This window comes from Opisthorchis viverrini (assembly GCF_000715545.1).
Source record: "Opisthorchis viverrini unplaced genomic scaffold opera_v5_487, whole genome shotgun sequence".
In the NCBI taxonomy this organism is placed as follows: domain Eukaryota; kingdom Metazoa; phylum Platyhelminthes; class Trematoda; order Opisthorchiida; family Opisthorchiidae; genus Opisthorchis; species Opisthorchis viverrini.
The window spans coordinates 149916-171020 of NW_008752141.1; the positions used below are offsets into that span (position 1 = coordinate 149916).

General features: G+C 44.2%; 1 protein-coding gene across 1 annotated transcript in view; it reads right to left on the reverse strand.

Annotated features, from left to right (window-relative positions):
• Positions 1-11613: 11613 nt before the first annotated feature.
• Positions 11614-21105, reverse strand: part of T265_11331 (hypothetical protein) — a gene marked incomplete at both ends in the record, with an annotated part of 21478 nt that continues 11986 nt past the window's right edge. Inside the window, one exon of the mRNA XM_009177960.1 lies at positions 11614-12008. Coding sequence (XP_009176224.1) covers positions 11614-12008 — 395 coding nt within the window. The remainder of the gene's footprint in view (positions 12009-21105) is intronic.

Genomic DNA, 21105 nt, shown 5'->3' on the forward strand with positions numbered 1-21105 from the left:
GTCTGATTAACCGGCTTTGTGAAACCTAAGAGAGCGTGACGACGCTGACCAATCAAAGTGACACGAAACAGCTGACTGGCTTGGTCGATCGATTGACTTGGTGCATTTGATTGGCTGAGGCTGTGGCCATTAGCCATAAGCGTTAGATAAAATTCACACGTAGGCATGAATTAAGGTAGGTTCCGGTGTCCTACTCAAAGTCGAGCAGCGCAGTGTTTACAGACCAAGTTTTTTTTATTGTCCAGCGTGCCCGGTTACATACGTGGGATCGCTCAGAAACATTCCAACGCATTGCAATTTCAAACACAGGGCATTACTTTTGATGACGATTGAGGGAAACATCAAGCAGGAAGCTTCCCTTGCAGGTTGTGTCACGGATCTCAGGTGATAGTTGACAAATCGTGTTTGAACGCATTGTTATTTCACCAGATTTCATGACAGGTCATTTGTGTGTTCAGCAATGACCACATGACAAATACCAGGTGAGAACAGGGTCAGCAATTCCTACCTGGATCTTTTGACAAGGTTGTGAACAGCTCCTGAACACAGTAGTATATTCAAGAGTGCAAATACGCACTGGGTGACGATTTTCAGATGAAGAACTCAGAGATGCAGTAAAGATGGTGCCTGAAAGATCAGTTTACCGAATACTGTCAATGATAAAGGATTTCGCCATTTGGATATCTAAAATTAGGGGATAAACGGTAATTTGGCGAACAAGAAGTAGGATGTCAGTGGGGAATCATTTCATGAAGCAAACCTGGCTGCTTAAGTCAGATGACCTCTCTTGGGCTTCTCTCGTGCGTGCTTGCATGCGTGTGTGGGATCCGACTGCTTTCAATGTTATCACAAACTTAATTTTTAAATGAAGGCCGCTCGCGAATCGCATGCCATTAGGGTTCAAGTGGAACGTGAATTTGACGGAAACTCGGAGACTGCGCTTACCGGATGAGCCCTAGTAAGGACGGAGTCTGTTGTGAGCTGTCCTATTGTTTCAGAAATTTTGTGGGTAGTACTTTCCACATCGAATATCGTGCCAACTAAAATATGAGACTGCTTCATTGCAGCACATTCAGCTGAATAATACCATGAATAAGGGATCCATCTGGGATTTGGTTGGGTCTCGCGTTAGTACTCCCTGTTAGTGTTTTCACCCACCCCCATCGCACCTAGGTGACGTTTGAATCCAAACTGGGGACAAGCACATCGTCATTTCCAGGATACTGTTCTGTTTATCTGTCCTCAAAGCCTTTTAGCCATCCCTTTTAGCAAATTGACAGGGCAGGAGAGAGGGAGAGCAGGTTGAACTCACAGCCCTGATGTACATTCCACCAACATTTTCTGTCATACTAGCAGCGCCATATTTGGGTCCCCAGGACTTAATCTGAACAGCATTCGTCGCTTCAATTTAGCTAAGGGCTCTGAAACCCCGCCTCGGACCTGCAGATAACCTAAACGATTCGATGATCGAGCCTTATGTACGCTGGCTAACTGCATATCTGTGATAGGAAGACGGTGATCAGTGTGCCATGCAAGCATTCTCTGGAGAGACAGCAAAATAATAAAAGCACTTTTTTTTACAATGTTTCTAGATGCTCCTACATATCCAGGGTAATCTATAAAGGACTACAAAGCACTTTGCGAGAACCCCGGGGAACGTCAAAAGAGCTGGGGATCTTGAAACACAGAAAGAGTGTCTCGTGTCCAGTGTGACCCGTTTAGGCGAGCATTTTAGTCAAGATACTGGATCCTTATACAATAAAGACAATCCTCGCTTCACCTTAACAGTACCCGTTTGTGAAATATTGCGTACCTTTTAGCGGCTTGTAACCACTCCCTAGAACTTGGATAAGATTAGATATAATGATTAGATATAATATAAAGATTATAAAGATTATATAAAAATTAGATATAATGAAATGTGTTGCACAGTGGCAGCTATCTGGTTCGTCTCAGCAGTTTCACTAAAAATCTTTCCGATAAACCTAGTAAAGTGAACTGGAGTTGGTATGACAATGAGAGTGCAGTTACACAGACTGAGAACACCCTGCCCCCCACTGAAGGTTACTGGGTTTTCAAGATATACAACCTAGTGTCTGCCGGGGTCTTACTCCAAGACATGCCGAGCATGGGATTTCAACCCCTTTTTTTCGAAATTCATCAGTCCGACCGTATCTCTTACAGATGTGGATTAAAGACAAGTCCATAGACAGACCTTGAAGCTTGGGTAGAAGGGACCTGGCGGAGCGGACCAGACGTTTTCGGCCGTGAGTTGCTGTGAGCCATTTTATTGATACTAAACTGGTTGGGATACTTCTAGAGTATATTTCTTCGAAGGAACTTACTCATAAGCTTACTGAAATTTCTTCGATAGTCAACAACCAGTTTTTTCCCCCTCTTTGGGCTTACCAAGTAGGCATTGTTCACGAGTTTCCGACAGCCTTACGTTCTGCTTGTAGCCAACTTGTAAGAAGTTTGAAGAATAATAATTCCCACAACAGATTGGTTGTAATGGAAGGTTCCGCTGGGTCTTTGATGAGCTCGAAGAAGAGAAGACCGATCGTGAGCTGTCGAATGACTTTCAGTACCCTTATGAGTAACCATATTTTCAAGAGACAAGATAATCTCGATCTTACCTGGGGAATAGTTTGCCTAGGTTGGTTTTAACTGCTGACTCACTTGAACCCCAGATCAATACTTCGATCTCCAACGGAATGTACTGAACGAATAAGAGGTTCAGGTGAGATTCAACTGAGTCCTCCGTGGAAAACAGTCCATTGTGCCATAATGTGGATGGAAACTCTGATAATTTGTCAATATGATGTCCTGAAAGAAGATGGAACCACCGTTGGGCTGTGAAATGGTCTTCCACAGTCATATACCTATTGTTGCATGATGTCGATAAAATAGTTACTTTACTTTCACAAAGTTATTTCCAAACGTAAGTCACCAAGTAAGTTGTCAGCAGCTGCAGACATATCTCTGGAAGGTTTGTTTCGGTTCATGTGACAAGAACGTATTGTGACAGCCATTCTTCATGTTTATTAACCACAGAATTCGGAAGGGCCAGCAGTGCTCTGATAAGAGCTGAACGTGGTTTTTTCGGAAGACTTCCACGAAACTTCCTTCTGAGAAGTTGTCACTCGAGGAGCCAGTCAATACGTTACCCCGTGTTGCGATTTCCATTATTGAAGGACGAGTGACGCTATGCCTTGTCTAAGTGAGAAGTATTCACATTGCTAATCAGCCAACCATGTTCATCCAATGGACGGGGGTTAGATGTCTGCCGGAGATGCTTACTATCGATGATTTCCAACAAGGTTGAGACAGCTGTACACTCCTTCTCGGCTTTTCAGCATAGATTGGCTTCACTGACAGGATGAAATCTTCGTAGAATAACACAAAATAGATGTTTCTGTAGGACAGCTTAGGTCCTCCAAACTTCGTCACTGTTTACTGTCTAAAGGCAAATGCTTCGACTTAATTTTACCGCACTAGAATATATTGTGAAAGTTCAAGGTCAAAACAATGGCGGGATTTAGGAATGAGAACAGTTCGTTCAAGAGTGAGTAACATTTTCCTCCTTTGTTGTACATCTCATTCAGGCATCCGTCCATACTCTGGACACGTTGGCGTCAGGAAAAAAACACTCTACGATGTAAACTGCCTTGCGCAACATTCTACCCTACCCCCAGAGATCAATCCCTCCATCAAGGAGGGCTGTTTAGTAACTAGGCAAACTGACCCAGGTTAATTACTGACCGTCAGGCGAAACGTTTTTTACCCTAAATACGGCTGACGTGCAATCGCGGTATATGCACCATTTCTTCGGGTGTAGCTTGGCTTGACAAGTATACTTAGCCAATAAATAGGCAGACATCAAGTTCTTGGAAACAAAAGGCGGTTAAAACACTTGTTGGGGGGGTATTGGAACTTAGAAAACGCGGTGAGTGCTCTCGAACTGATTAGTTGCTGCCGTTTCCCTTATTATGTCAGGGTATACTTGCATGAAAAAATACCATGGATTGTTGTTGGATTTAGCTGTGTAGCATGTAGCGAGGTAGCTGGAAGAACCCGACATTAGATTGCCGGACTGTACAGGTGAGTTCAGCTTTTGAAAAGGTTAGTTGCTGAAATGTTTGGTCGCACAGACGCAGAGCAACAACACTACAACCCTTTTAATCCACCAATAAAGAGTAATAGGTTTACAGTATGGTTCGCCTGTAAGCTCAAAAATCGCGACCATATGACACTGTTGGGAAGAATGAACGAGAATTTCGGACAAAGATCTATATTCTCTGAAAAACCGGTCGAAATAAGGTTTGTAATGCCTGACCCCGAACAAGAGTTAGACTAGAAGACCCTGAAATGAGCGAAATACACTCATTTGCAAACAAATTTGGTTTTACGAGAGACTCATCTGTAACCCAGCTAAATCTCTCGTTTGCGATATTTCCAGGAATACCAGCTCGTAACATCTGCACAGTTCCTTGACTATTCTGTTTGAGGACCGGGGCGTTGTACTTTAGAGCCGAAAAGTTACACGCAACTGATACATAAGCTGTTTTCCGCAGAAAAGTATTGTGGGGGACTCGGGGACTGCGCCTACCTGATGAGCCCCAAGAAGGGGGAAACCCGTCGTGGGTCGTCGAAGCGTTTTAAGCAACCTTATGTGTAGTGCATTACGAATATACACGTATCGTGATATCCTGAATATCGTAGCGGATGATGAGGCGGCCTGGTGCAGCACATTCAGTTGCCTGGAAACATCACAAACGAGGGATCCAGCTAGGTTCCAGGTGAGTCTCTTGCAGAACCAAAATAGTTTTTAAACAAGTGTATTTCGCTATTTTCATGCAATTTGGTTCCAAGTAGAACATAAGTTTGGCGGAAACTCGGGGATTGCGCCCATCTGATGAGCGAAACCGATGTTGGACTGCCTGAGGCTTTTCAGCAACCTTGTGAGTAGGGCATTACGGAGACACTGAAAATCTTCTGTCGTCCCCTACAACTTTCAACCGCAAGTTTTGGAGACATTCATGCCTAGATTTGCAATCATAATAGCTCTCTTCCCCGTAGTATTTTTCATTTCTGATGGGGCATCCGGCTGGGGACTCCACTTCGAGGTGCATCACAAATTGACTATGTTATTCCACATCACAATCGCGCTACTCTGTAGTTATCAGTAGTAAAAGAATAATACGCGGGCGTCACGGGACACTGCACCCTCAGTGCTTTACTGTTCACGCGCTGGTAACAAGTAACAAGATATCTGGATTTTGTTGTATGGTATGCACCCATTATTGTGTTACACGTATGGCAGTACAAGACAAGGAAAGTTTTTTGCCTTGGTCGATCTTATTTGGAGGGCACGGGAGAAAATTTTGATCGAGGCACACCGTAGAAATCCCGATGTGGAACGTCCGTCTTAGTCTGAGAAGCGGGTTGTGAACGTAGATGACACAGATTGGCCTTGTTCTTGCTTTGTGCTCGAAAATCATTCAATCTGATAATGAAACAACACTTTTTCCGCTGGAAACGCAGTCTCAGAGACAAGTGACGCGATTCGCTTTTTTCATCTAGCGCAGGACTACTACTAAAAATATCGTGAAGTTATTTGCTGTGATCAGAAGTGAGATAAAATTTCGAGTAGGGTAGAGCTGCTCACCCCTCTTGATACAATTTGCTCATTACCGTGCCTAAAACGAACAAAATCTAGGTAGCTGTCATCACTGAGAATTTTGCGTAAATTATCAAGCGACCGACGTGATGATGTGAGTCTGAAGTTCAGCAGATTTGTCCAGACTGCGGCGGAACGCGCATCGTTTTTACCCGGCTTGAAATAGCATGTTTACGACAGAGACGACACTGGTCAGACATTGATCTAGCCACTAAAGCAGTCAAGTTATTCTGTAATATCGCTGCTGTGATCATGAATCATTTATTGCGTAGTTTCAGCCTCTTAGTCCAACCTGTTACAAAACCTGTTGTATCCTTGGATAAGAATTCCAATAAAACACCGGGTGTGGTGATTCGTCTGTGAAATTGGCTTTGAAACTTTGCACGTTTCACGACTTCTTTGCGTGTTCGAAACTATTTTGTCAACAGTTTATGAATCCACTCCAAACCACCTCCAAACAGGCTTCAGCCGTTTGAGAGTTTGCCATAGTTGAACACATGTTGCTTTTGGAATATCGCCGATAACCTTGAAATGGCAATAGGGCAAGTTACTGTAACGGAGAGGAAGGCCCTTCACCGAGGCGTCGTTCGGTAGCAAACACCAACTAAACCGTTACAATCTATTGGACAAGAAAGTAAAGCTCTCATTTGCGCCTTAATTTAAAAAACTGAAAATCCTCACGTGTTTTCTTGAACTTTTGTGGATATTGATTGACTGTCAAGCAATTGCAAACGAATGCTGCAAAATAGTTACACAGGTTCCGTATTAAATCCCAGCTTCCATAGGATGCGATGTGGAGTTACGGAATAACCACATACTACTCCCACGCCTCATCAGTAGTCTCCGAATTTACACTGATAGTACCCTGTCCAGACGTGTGTGAGCGTGAAAACTTTACCACAATAGAAAGTGAGATGACACTAGCTTTGCATCTAGTCATAAATTTTATAGTGCTTAAACTAAGATGGGTTTATGGATGTGAGTTAGGAAACGATGAAACGGAGGACACATTCTAACAGGTATTCTTAGGCCGATTTGCCAATATTCAGCCGTGTTAAACAGGCGAGCCATGATGAAAATGCTACGTCCAAATAGCTGCCACTTGATGTATCAGATATTAGCACAACTTTCTTGTAGTTTACAGAGTAAACGGGTATGACTGCAAACAACCAGACAAATAAAACTTTCGGGTTGCCCACTACTCTAAACGTCATAAGTAGTTTGGCTTGTGCTGCAGTATACAAAGCCGATTCAAACATGGGCAGCTTGCCATAAACATACCCTATGACCAGACCAGAAATTCCATAGACGTAAGACTTCGACAGTGAGTTTCGAAATTGTTGTGTAAGTGTTCCTGATGAACTGCAGTAATTAACCGAGTATAGTTTTAGTCAACGCTTGCGCACTCGTTTTGAGTATTTTCAGATAAGCCTGGCTGCATTACGGGATCTCAGACAGTACACTCGGTTGACCCTGTGTCTGACGCAATTTTTCACTTCGAAGAAATGACTACAGAAACATTCTGCTTCTCTCACTGAGTGATATGAAGTTTTTGGAATTTTTCACACTGCTGCTTCCTCCGGGTCAACGGGTCAAGAGACCTAGGCTCCCACGTAGCTCGTTTACATCAACTAAACTGACGCGACTGCATCTGGTCGCTTTGGATACATCCTCAGCTGCATGTCTGGCGACACATTTCGGGAAGACTCTGCTCTAAATCCTTGTCACAACCGGTACTGTCATGCATGAGCTAACAGTTTGGATCTTCACCGTTAAATCTGACGTTACGCTGGGGTGGAAAACTTCAAAAAACAGGTGGTGAAACCCCAATAGTATGCTTTCGTGAGAGTATTATTTGCTTTATTTCGTCTCAGCCGAACGCTGTAAATATATAAAAAAATTTCGACCATCTGAGATTCAAATGTATTGGTCACATTTTATAATGTTCATTAGCCCTCGTCACCCTGAATGAGCTTGCTGCCAAGGATGATAAGCTAACACCGGGGCAAAACAGCTATCATTATCCAGGAATCGAGCAATTTGAACAGTGTGTTGCACCGTCCTGTCCCCCTTTAACCAACAGTTACTGTATGAGAAGAGATGGTTCAGTGGTTAGAGCACGAATTTACTGACCGAAAGGTCCATGAGTCGAAAGCGACTTTTGCCTCTTGACTTCCCCTGTCTAGGCTTGAGCAACCTGACAATACCTCAGCCCTCGTGTAGCATGGCAGTTATGCACCGAAAGGGTGCTACAGCTGAACAATTTATATTTTTACTGTATACAATATTGTCATCATTGGTGGTGCGATCTGAGTAGCGCAGAGCAGCTTGGGGAGTAATTCAAATCCACTGTAGTCAAGCGTTACTCACCTCACTGTATAAAAACTACTCATTGGGTTAGGAATCAAGGAGTGGATTCAGGCCTGGTCAACAAGGTCTAAGTTGTATGGTGTATGGTCAACAGTACTATGAAGCGGAACAATATGGGTGACTTTCGGTCCCTGCTTAATTGCTCAGCTGTAGCACTTTTTCGGTGCCTAGCTGCCATGCCACCCGAAGGAGACACGAGGGCTGGGATACTGCCAGGTTTCCCAAACCTAGGCAGGGGCAGAGGTCGGATTCGAACCACGGACCTTCCGGTCAGTAAATTCGCGCTCTAGCCATCTCACTCTCCATCTCGCCCCCGTCCCTGCTTAGGAGTTGAGTATATTTGAAATGTCGAATTACAATAAAGGGAAACTCGGGCTTATTTCCTCACGGATTCATGGGGACTATTTCTTCAAAGATAACTTTAATAGAATACAGGTCTTGATCCGTATTTATCAAATCTTAGCTGTCAGGCTGAGGTGTCAACATCCGCAAGTCCATTCCTTGTGTGGAGTTATCGTCCTCTATCTTTCCTCCCATTTTTCTCTCTGATTTCTTCCCACGAAGCTACCCACTAAGCAGGAGCACAGTAGGAGCGGAGACAGTTTGATGGACATGATAACTCTCCCATAACAGTTTGCCAAGAAATAACGGAACAGACAAGAGGCAAAATGTGGATTCCCCACCTAATTTGGTAGCCTATTCATTCAAAATTAGAAAAAAAACAGCAAATGAGACCAGGACCTTATCCGGGTTGGTACTGACGGCCAGTCGTTTCTAAAGGTTCTATTTTTTCAAAGGTACTGGACATCGTTGTGATACCTGAAGTCTCCATGTAACAAATTCGACCAAATAGTATCCGGGTTGGTACTGACGGCCAGTCGTTTCTAAAGGTTCTATTTTTTCAAAGGTACTGGACATCGTTGTGATACCTGAAGTCTCCATGTAACAAATTCGACCAAATAGTCACTGGTAACTGATGGCCTTGTTCTATTGCTGCTCATCGATCTTCTTGGACCAAACACGTCAGCTCACGTCCTGCCCTCATTCGGCAAGACTTTTCGAAGACATCTGCCGGTGACAACTAAGAAAAACTTCATTTTGCTGTCGGAAAATTTCCTGAACCACGGGTCAGACAGTCTTATCAAATCGGCCAATAGGGAGGCCTCTGTTGAGGACACTTGAGTCGTAGGCAGCGCGACAAAGGCACTGCCATTCATGGGGTTGGAAACCCAGTATGCGTGGTTTATCAGTGATCGCCTGGAATTTGGAAAGCTCAATTTGAGACGTTGTACCTCCTTCGACCCCGACCGCCATCCTACCAGAAGGATACTGGGTATGTGCCTAGGCTCGACCTTCATGCTAATAAAGAAATCTGATGGAATTGATATGCCCTGGAAATGAAGCAATTCAGTGCGGCTTGAAAAATCCGAAAGTTTCTTCATCTGGAGCACAGAATCACACGAGAAAAACGACAATATACAATGAGAAATACCATCTTAAATACCGGCTTGAAAAATTTCAGTGTACTTGTTCCCTACCCAGGTTCTTGATTCGATCCACTCATCTACAGTACTATTTTTAGTAATGATGTATTAAATCCCTCCTGACGGGACATTCTACCGCTTGGCCGGACAAGGTCGCGCCAGCAGCGTTGTTTTTGTTTGTTGGTGGTCTAAAAGCTGTTTGAAGTATTCCGCCCATGTGCTTATCCCGTCGTCATGTTAGTTAAGGGATTCCGCTTGTGTCCCACATAGCGGCTTTCCGACGACTCTTCAAAGCCATATTTTGACTCAAAAGTGTCCGCTGAACCAGAAGAACTAGACCCTAGGCTGGACCCAAACACATGTAGGTTTCCCCACCGACCCAACACCTGTTCAACCACTCTAACACACTAAAATCCCTCGGCCGACACCCAACAGAGATTTAGCTTGACTTAGCTGATCGGTTCTCCTTTCGCCTTATTGAATCTCGACCAACCTCGGAGCCTAGTCACTTGGCCTGAAGAAGCTTTTGTGTCAAAAGCGAAACGTTACCAAGCAATAAATCACCAAACTTTTTCGAAAACTTTGGCTTACACCTTATTTTAAGTCAGAAATTTGCTTCTCAGCGTTGCAGCCTGTCCGGTATGAGCTGGAATTTCTCTCAGTTTTTCTAATGACACCACCGCACTGTGTGAAATTTATTCATTTTGGTGGAACGGTCTACCTTCTTGGATAAGAAAACTGTCGCCCCAGGGATACAGTCCTTGACGTGTCTTTGAAGAACGTATTAGAACTGGTCCAAAACGGGTTTTTATCTAACGGCTTTCGAAACTATCCACTGAGTGCTTCTCCGAACTAACTGCTCAGCTGAAATTTCAGAGCTGCTGGCATCAAATCTGGTGGCTGGTGCGTCGGAACGTGTCTGTTAGTTCTCTGAAAGGCTGAGTGGCCGTGTTGATAGATTTTGGTTGTTTCGTTAGCTAGGTGGAGTTTAATCCTAGCTTGAACATTTGTGTAAAAAGGCAGAAACTATGTTTCAATAACAATTAGCTGATTGGGGAAATGAAGTTTATAAGCCTTGACCGATTTCCTGGCACTGAACCAACCCCAGATGCCGAGTAAATGGCACATATTTTGTCATCTCGTCAACAGATTTCACTTTGAGTACTTGTCAATCACGTGATGCAGTTGTTCAAAGAACTTCTGCTCCACTGCTCAGTCCCATACAGATGGTGGGCATAAACAACTGCTATGGTTAAGTCCAAGCGGGTATCTTTGTACGAGTCACCGTAAGCTTTGAGGATTCCAGGAACTGTGTGCATTGTCAGAGCGGCCACCTACAACAACTGTAATATAGTTAGTACCACAGTCGTTCACCAATTGGCTGAGATAAAACTAGTGAGAAGCGTCTGATCCAGGAACCTGGATTCGCCATGAACCAGACTTAAGTAATAAGGTCTTCGAAATATTGCTGACTTCTGATCGAAAAGACTGATCGTCAAAGCCGCCTGTGCAGATGCCTTGGCCGAAAGCGTCATGTAGTTTGCTGACATTCCGGTAAATACAATCAATAAATGAAGATACTTTTTATGACTTTGGAGAAGCACTGAGAACCCCAACGTACATTCTGGTCACGGCAGCTTCTGGACCAACGGGAACCCTGGGGAATGAACAGGATTATTGTTGGATCTTTATGGAAACTTGTCAAGGGTTGCTCCCAGAGTAACTCGGCTTTTAATAGAAGGTATACTTCTAGCCAATTCACTGCCAAGCGCAACCCGTAGCGCAGCAGATATCAGGCTAAGAAGGGTTAGGAAAAGCCAACATGATAGGTGGATTCAGAGGGTAACATCATTCTACTAACCCACAAGAGATGAGTAATGTCCCAGGCCAAATATCAAAGTCTTGCTACCTCCCCTTTGAAGCTGGCCAATGAACCGTCAATCAGGTTACTGTTCTTTGAAAAGGAATAATTTTGGTGTTTTTGCTTTCAAATCCCACGCTTCTTGTAGCGCATTCGATTCTAGTGAGCTAACTAAGTTACTTACAAAGTGAATTTAGTCGTGGATTTATTTCATTCATTCATTTTGGTCCGATCACTTCACTAAAAAGTAAGCAGCATGCACTTGCATGTAGAATTCGCATTCGTTTGAAGAGTGGCACAAGTAAGCAGATGCACTTGCATGTAGAATTCGCATTCGTTTGAAGAGTGGCACACTCAGCGTATGTGGATGGCATTGCTTGATAGTCACGCATCCATGCCGAATATACGTTATTGTCGCCTGATTGGGCCTCCGGTTCGAAACTCCGCAGTGCAGGTTCTCTCTCCAGCATTTTCATCCGAAAGTTCAGAATGGAGGACCTGAGTTGTTGTCGTTTTGTGATGGACCTGTCATCATCATCATCATCATCATCATCATCATCATCATCATCATCATCATCATCATCATCATCATCATCATCATCATCATCATCAGCTGTAATAAACGCGTACTCGTCGTACAGTGGTTGTAGTTGCCACAGTTTTGTTCACCCATGGACCTGTGTTGAATGTGTTTCACAAACGACGTTGCGTCATACTGTTAGCGGAGTGCCGCCATCTATTTCAGAGGATAGTCATCCGGCTACTGCTTTTTTGCAAAAATTTCCCTAATCCCCCTTTGTTTCCACCAGAAACTTCTTCCTCTTCAGTTGTGTGGAAGTCGTACGAAAATACCCTTCGGTTACACTGTCATTGTCCTCGTTGGTTTCAGGGTTGCATATCATGGTAGGCGCCATCACCTGAAATATATGCTCTGCAGTCCGCTATCGCGACTAAGACATATTTTGTGAGCCTCATTTTCACTTAATCATGAATGCAGAAACTGAGAACTAATTTCCGCTGATCTGTGAATCAGCGACAATCGGCATTCGCTTGTCTGACTACTGATGAGTAGCATGACTTAAATCTGTTTGTTATAACGCCGTTTTGCTCTCTTGCTGCGCATGCCCTGAGTTTAACTCCAGCCTGGCCTCTAGACAGTTGTATCCAGATCATGTTGCCAATCCATCCTTACTTGTTATTTCGTGTCAACTCTGTCCACTTTTGAATGTCTTCTCCGACGAAGAACTGGGTCGGCCGTGAATCGTATCCGAATCCCCTGGAGATAGCCGGTGAAGGCGTTATGTATTGCACTAACTCACATTCGCATGAGGTTCTATTTTTCAGTAACGTTCGCACTACACCTCACCTAATGGTGCTTGTTGAGATTCGTGTTAAACGAGCCTTTGCACACACTTCAACTTGACACATGCTCCGTCACGCTGTCAACTGATAACTGTAAACAGATTTCATTACTGTCTGACTTCTGCGACGTTACTTCCGAATGCGGCCCCCTTAAACTGTCTGACTGCCCTTATTCAAAGCCCCGTCGGTTGAGTGTCTGTGGTTCTGCTCCTACTTACTGCGTGATTATTGACTAACCAGTTCTCCAAACAGTATCTACTACCTTCATTCATCCGTTCCTACTGTTTTCTGAACGCAAAATGCCTATAGTCTAACAGTTCTAATCGGCTTGTGAGATCCTCCACCACCCACATTTTACACCCAAGTCCCAGCCAGCTGTATATGTCCCTTCAAGGAGAACTTTTATTCGTGAAGTTGACTATGGGGGATGTTTTTCATTCCACCCACCATCTTTGTTATCTTGATTATGACTGTTGCCAACAAGTGCATTTTCTAAAACGGCCCGAAGTATCCAATTGGCTGGCATCTCGCCCCATGAGCCAAAACACCGATATTGTTATCAAGTGAGATGAATTTCTTATCAATTTAAGATTCTGGAGGCATTCAGTGCAGCTGGGTCGTGATGAGCTGTGTACGGAAGTGTTACTGAGGCATAAACGCCCATTCTTTCTTTGACACTAATTGCATGGTGGTATTTGAGAATGTGGATGTCGCTTCCCCAGTCACCGCAGAAAGCTATCAGCACTTTTCAGGTGGTTCACTCCGCAAGCTCCAGTTCTCTGATCAGCGTTTCGCATCGTGCACACCCATTCAGGGGATGTCACGGCCTTGACATGAACGGTTCTAATAACAAACTTTGAAGTACATGAGACTAAACGTACGCGTACGCTTCCTTTAGACTGTGCAAAGGGAGTGAGACGCTCATGATCCATGACTGCTTCGTTAGCTGAACTGACCGCGCTGTCTGGACGCATGTAATGTAGGGTGGCTCTTTTTGTGTGTACATGTAATGCTTGTTAGGCTGAGAGATCCACGTCTATTTGGTGGACACATAACACCTCCGCTCCTGCACTCCTAAAATTATGGTTCAAAATCGCTGTTTTCCGGACATCTGGCATAACTCCACTTCTGGGGTTATGCCACTAGTACAGTTTCTTCTTCAATGCGGGGATGCACCTGATTAGATCGCGTTAAATTGTAGGCGTGAATCAATTGGGATTCCTGTCTAGACAGCTGTCCCATCTTGTGTTGCGGACTTTCGACTGGCAACAATTCGCAAGACACTTTCAGAAGCGCCAAAAATATCAACTATACTTTTCACCTCGTCCACGTAAGTCACCTGGGATCAAATTCTACAAGTTTCGGTTCGTTGTCTTTGCATTTAGCAAAGTCCACCTTGGCCTGAGTTTGAAGGTAAGCCATGGAGATGGTTCGGACTGAATTACAGCTAACTTGAATGGAAGACTATGAGCTCGTTTCCCCCCAGCATGTGACCAGCAACTCTTCTTGCAACTGGCGTGACCTTGTGAACGAAATCGTCTTCTTGTGGACCGGAACAAGTGCGATGAAACAGTTTGACTCTCATTGTCATTCACAAATGCCTCACGTGTTGTCGTTTATGCAAATACTTGTAGCGCGTGAGGATTGCGATTTGCACCGAGAACGTGTTAGTGATCATGAATAGATTTGAATTTGACCAGTTCCATCAGTTTCTCGACGTAAAAGTTGTTTTGGGATTGGGTGTAGGTTGACTGCGGAAGCTGAATGCGACGGATTATTCGCAAAATATGATGTTGACGTAATGCGCAATTCACGAGGTTGCTGGAAACATATGAGTAGTGCGTTAACTCTATAAAATATTTCGCGATAACTCGAAGATTGCGCCAACTGAAGCATAAGGTGGCCTAGTTATTGAAAACATGACTGGCGAGAGATTCAGCTGCGTTACAGGTGAGTCTCCGGGCAAAGTATGAACGGACTACCAGCAAGGTGAATCTCACACACAGAACACTAGAATATTCAGCGTTTAACCGCTCGCAGACAGTTTAGGAAGCTCGATTGTCAATCGCGGTTATGCAGTGAATGCCAAATCTCCAAAGGCAGGATGTATTTTGTGTTTCGTGATGTATGGATTTCGTGGATGTGGGTGCGCGATGATTGAACACAATATCACAGGCATGACGTTTGTTGAAAAGTTTTCAGTCAGTCTGAAACTTTACGTCACTACACTTGCTTGAACGAACGCAGGCGACGTTATCCGTTTGTGATATTTTAATATCACTTCCGGACGTCTGCCATTAAACCAACAGCACTTCTATACCTTTTCTGATGGTTGGTGTTTTCAAGCTGTAATCAGTTTTGACAACCTTCTCGGTGCGGTGTTTTCTTTCAACTTACGTAGAAAATTATAGACACGTGTATAGAGCTCTAGTTTGAGCTCACTGAAGAGTAGTAAACGTAGGTCGCCCAAGCACTATCATTATCATTATGGTGAGGTTAGGTGTTTGCTACTGATCTGGTGACCGGAGAATCTGGCAGGCCTCAAACTTTTTGCTTCCTTGTATTGATCCTAGGCAGTCAGGTCACGTTTTTCTTCCGTTTTGAATTACAGACGCTGGTGCAATCTAATCTCTCGTATCAGGTTTCTATCTTACAACATCCCTATTTGAAGTCGGGCTTGGAGGCTGTGATCACCTTGCGGGCTACGTTGGCTGAAACTTCGTTCTATAAGTTTCAACCGACCCGGAAACGCCACGATCGACAGCAACGAGATCCTGTGCTAGGGGCAATCGGATTAAGAGATGGCCTTATGCAAACCTGTGTTGTCTTCAGCCATAGAGCCTGGAAGGTGTTAAGGTGGTTGTTCCAGGCGAGCAGCACGGAAGGACTGATACTACCTCCCGCCAATGAAGGACGAATTAGAAACCGCACATCTCGATTACCGCAGTCGCCGCATGTGAGCCACCTCATATGATCAAAAAACAACTAAACATTACCTTGAGCTCAAAATCTGACTCCAAGCATACCTGCTATGCCCCACATCGTCAGAAGTGAGGCATCTCTTAACTATTCCTAGCACCTTCGGGTTGGCTCAGTTCCAAGCAGCCGCGCAGGTCAGACTAGGCAAATTCCACAAAGGAAAGCCGAATGCTCCTGCCTCACGGGTCACCTAAATCTAACTATCTTCCCAAGCTTGGGAAGCCAGCACAGTTCATTGTCCACCGATGTTCCTCCCTAATCTCTTCTCACCCTACAAACAAACATTGCTGGATCACTGGATTGTCAGCTAGCGAGCGATATGTGTTGTGCGCTGCCCAGGTACTTAACGACAAACCAGGCACTGTGTCCAATTCACGAGACCTTTTCTATATAGGGGCTTTCAGGTGTCAAATTCGCAAAGGGGCTGAGTTATTTAAACCGAATTTGAGGTAACTGAGCCTAGAACAACGAAACACCAGTTCGGTATCTTCAGATGAGTGAATTTTTCAAGAGTTTTAGGGAACCAAGCCAAGTGAGCGATTCACCTCGTTTGGTATTTGAAAGAGCTGTGTTTAGTAACCAGTCGTAAGCGACTGCCCAGCTCTCGGGGGATTTGTCGTCCATATCTTTCATTGCCACAGATCGAGTCATGTACTCTTGCGTCAATGAGCGATAAGTTTTCGGGACTACTGTAATGTCTTCATTCTCCACCAGGTTACTTACAGTTTGAATGATTCACATGATGGTTTAATATGTATTCCACAGCGGACACTTCATAGAGGTCCGCCGATATTCTTCCCCGTAAACTGCGAGTGAAAGGAAGAAAGCCTTCGCTGCGGAGTTATTTATTAGGAAATGCCAACTGACCGGTTACAGACCATTGGACAGGGAAGCAAAACTCCAATTTGCATTTTACTTACAAAAACTGGACACCATCTTATCCCGAACGCATCTTCTTGAACTGTCCTGGAGATTCGTTGACTCCAATCATTCCTCGGTCAAATCCAAGCAAATGTTACAAAGTGACCCCACGAATTCCGCAACAGATCTCACGTTTTCAAAAGACGCAAAGCAAAATTCCACGAACAACATACTACTCGCGTGCCTTGCCATCAGTAGTATCACTGTTACACGAGTAGATGTACGCTTACAGGATATTTGGAGCATGTAATGGGAACTACAGAGGGTGTGAACAGGGCACTACCTCGTCATATGCGCTGAATTTCGCATGCAGTTAACATGGCTAAGATAGTAGCAATTCAATTCAATTCAGTTTATCCGCTTTGATTCCCGAGCACCACTGACTGCGCGACTGGTTCATTTCCGTCAGTGTCATCAAACACAGGTGATTTGGGTCCCCATTCACGGAGGCGGCAGTTGCCCACCTGACCTATTTTACTCGTTAGTGTTTTCTTAATTCACATAGTTCATATAGTAGCAGTTGGAATCAGGAAGCTGCTATTTCTCAGGTTATATCACGAAGCCTTTAGGTACTTCGAACTTTCACTCATTCGAAAGAAGTTGTTGGGGGCGATTTGATTTCTTTTAAAAAGACTTTGGTCATAATATGTAACCACGGAAGCTATCAGGATGAAGACAGCGAGGTGGAAGACGTGAGCAAATAAACCGACCTGTGATAAAATGACGGGTGGACGATGTCTTCCAAAAACCACTACTGATGTCTGAAAAGAGAGTGCGGAAACTACAAAATGAGTTACAAGCTGAAGAGATGGCTTGATTGAGCACTTCAAGGGGATAACCTTCCACAATGTTTCACAGTTACAACATCCCCAATAAGTGCACGACCAGGTTAACTTTTACGCAGTCTACTTTGTAAAACTGCTGATCGTTTAATGCATTTCCAGATGAGGCTTTTTCGTTCAGAAAATGAGTGACATTGAGAATCAACGTATGTCTTATCACATGGAATTTTGATAAGCCCATAATATTTGAATTAGTTTATTCTAATCGTATTCTGATGTTTGGCTGAGCATGTGACCTCCACATGCAGGGCAGTTACTCGCCAGCCAAGTTTCAGAACAGTCATTATATAAACAGCTCATGAATTCCGAGAAAGTGAACTTGTTATTCATCTCAGAGAAGATGAAATTATTCAGCCTGTTAGTGTGTAGTGTGACCCTTTTGGTGGCCGAAGTTGCGGACGCCGTGACTTTCACAGATTGCGGTAAAGCTGCAATATGGCTATTTGATGATAACAATTAAATAGTTCCACGCAAATAGATTTGATCATTATTGGTTCTCAGTAAGACTTGGCTATCCAGTAACCGCATCGCTTTTCACACGGACTCCTATCAGTTTGACCATGTCATTTGTAGCCAATTCCTGAGAAAAGTGTACTACTGAAGACTTGCGAGTAACAAAAATTCGTATTTTTAACAATTGGTATTTTCATGGGAAACATTCGGTAGCCTGGGAACACGCGTTGCTCAATCGGTGTATCGGGTTATCTTGGGTCAATCACCACCATGCAATGCACTATTGGTTTCAGCCAAAAAACGGAAACTTTGAAATTTATTTGGCATATGACGATTTCGGGCGTCTGCACTCCCCTCGACGAGGAAGTGCAGTTTCCAACGTCGAACATTTGCACATCAGTGACTGTCCGGAACGAGTGCATAGCCCTCTAATCATCACCGTGTCAAGGATATTCTATTCTTATATAGGATTTCGAACTGAAACCGACCGTGTGGGCGACCAATGATAGTGGACCTTGCATGTTTTTCACTTATCACCAAATTTGCTTGTCTTTCTCGAGTCCCAACTCTATCTCCCAACAGTTGGTGGCCATACAGTGTACTGTTTCATTATCTCGTGGAATTGATCTCTAATGATTGATTTCTGATTGATTGTGGGATTGACTGATTGTGGGTTGAATTGTGTGTACGAATGATGCAACCTCGTACCTTGAAACCATTCATTTCGTCACATCTGACGGTGGTGATGGTGGGGGTGATTGAAGATACTGTTTAAAGTTCGGATAGGGTGACTCCAACCGACTCTAACACCGACTGGTGAACTAGGTGGACACCGGCTACCTGGGAGTTGTTGGCGATTTGTCAGTCAAGCCATAGAATGTCTTCACTGGCATGCCCACTTAAACTTGTATGCAACACCTAAACTTCTATGCGATTTACCCCCAATCATCCGATATACAGGTTCACAGGGTGCTCGTGTGACTGCAGTGGATATTATGCCGTGCGGAAGTGAGCCCTGCGTTCTCGGAAGAATGCTAGGTTACGTCGCTTACATTACATTCACAGCATGTGAGTGCCCAATAAAGCTTTATTGTTTCACATGATTTCTCCAGACCATTTCATAGAAGCTGAGGTTTTGGAATTGTAGCTCGATTATCGATAGTTTCGATTTTGTTTTTTCTTTAATTTACTTTTGAATTCCACGAAAACCAGCAAATCGTTCCTGCCGGAACACATGATCAGCTCGTTTATATATCATACTCTAACGTTCACATCACGTGGTGGTCATATGTCGACTGCCCCTGGAATGAGGACTTCTCAGACAATAGCTTCACTGGTCACATGACTCCATCTTCCTTTTACGAATAAGGTTTGCTTACAAGTTGTGCGTTTTCTTCCTTAACGCTTTTAACAGCCAAAAACGTCAGTACTCAAGGTTTCAGAGCGCACGGAACAGTCGGTCTCGAGCCGATGATAGTGCCATTATTGCAAAATGGTGAATGTAGCCTCGTGTCTCCACAATGTCCCATTGAAGCGGGAGGAAGCTACACTTACAGTTACACAGGCGCGGTGCGTGACGAAGTTCCACCGGTGAGTCGAAAGGAGAAGGTGCTGCTTATGTTTGTCGCCTATTTATGTGTAAAAAACTTCATATACTGCTCCAGGATTGGTCTCGTTTGAAAAGTCTTATTCTTTCAGAGAGGTGTGGTAAACAGTCGGTGGATTTATTGCTGGGCAGCCCATGTGGTGGTGAACCTATGCCATCGACTGTTGGTCTTATGGGGACATCTTTTTTGTGAATTTCTGGTGAACCGTAAAGTCGTGGTTGGATTGTACATTTTGGGTACAATCGATACCATTCATCTCGCCCCAGATGTTTTATCACAGATCTTAAATACTCCCACAACTACAGCCTCTCTGAAACGATGAATTGCCAATCGGTCCAAAACGTTTTCCAATTGAGTGGAGTCCTATTCTTGTTCTAAACGCGTGGTTCACTTCCGAAGCGTAGATCCTCCTCAGTTACCTGATTGTGCAAGTGGAAGTTGTGTGATAATTCGCGAAACTAACGACTGTCCGTTTTCAGAGGGCAAATTTTTGTCGTCTACTCGTTTGTTTTCTCTTTCTAGTGTGTTGAGTGCACCGCAGGTGAACTGCGGTATATTCACCTTCTCACGACACTGGTAATAATTAAAATGTTGTCTTTGGAGTTAAACCCATGAATCGATGTTAGGCAGGATTCCACACGGATCCCGCTATACGGCACGTCGTCAGGCGCTGCAACGGCCGATAAGCCTAGCCTGCTCGAGATTGGCCAAGAATTCGGGACGCTTGAAGGTCCGGCATCAAGGCGGGATCTGATTGGTCGAAAACCTCCACCCAACATCCAATCATGGCCCAGTATTGGCCAAATACCGGGTGCTAATGGCGCATCTAGAACGCGTCAGAATTTCCAGAAGGTTATAACCGCCTACGCTATATAGACGAAGCTCTGTACAATTTTTCGTAACTTCATTTAGGGCATTATTAGACCTTGCGCACCTTTGGTAGACGTTTTGACGCGAAAGCTAGCTTGGGAGGCTCAGGACGAGAACCAGGATGAGGAAAATACAGTTAATACAATCGGGTAGGCTATTCAAATAACCCCTACTACTCTTTGGTGAGGTTCCGGACCGAAAATGCGCTTTAACGAAATCGTGCAGGCAGTCTGCTATTGTACGGAGTCGGTAATCGATATAGGCAGGCTTATTAGCCTGTGGTAACGGAATTTGCGCTGAAGAGTCGAGACCGGTTGACAGCCAATCAGAGCGATTCAAGGGTTGATTGTGTTGTAGCCGAGTTTACCCTCATGGCAAACCCAGAAATTCCAAGAACTGTTCGGTATTTTTAGCTGTCAAGATATGATCATTCTGTTGCTAGGATGCATTTCCAACTTGAAATTCATCTGATTTATTGTGCTTGGTGTTACTTAAACTAGTTGTGCTCCGTCTATCTTTCGTCTCGTACCCAACAGTTCATCGTTCCGTATGACGAATTTTGCTGAAGCAAATTGCACTTGATTGTATTGTTCAACCGTGCCACTATCTGAGTCCCAATCTCCTTCTTACAGGGTCCGGAGACTTTCCGATGGCAGATCTTATACGGAAGCGGTGA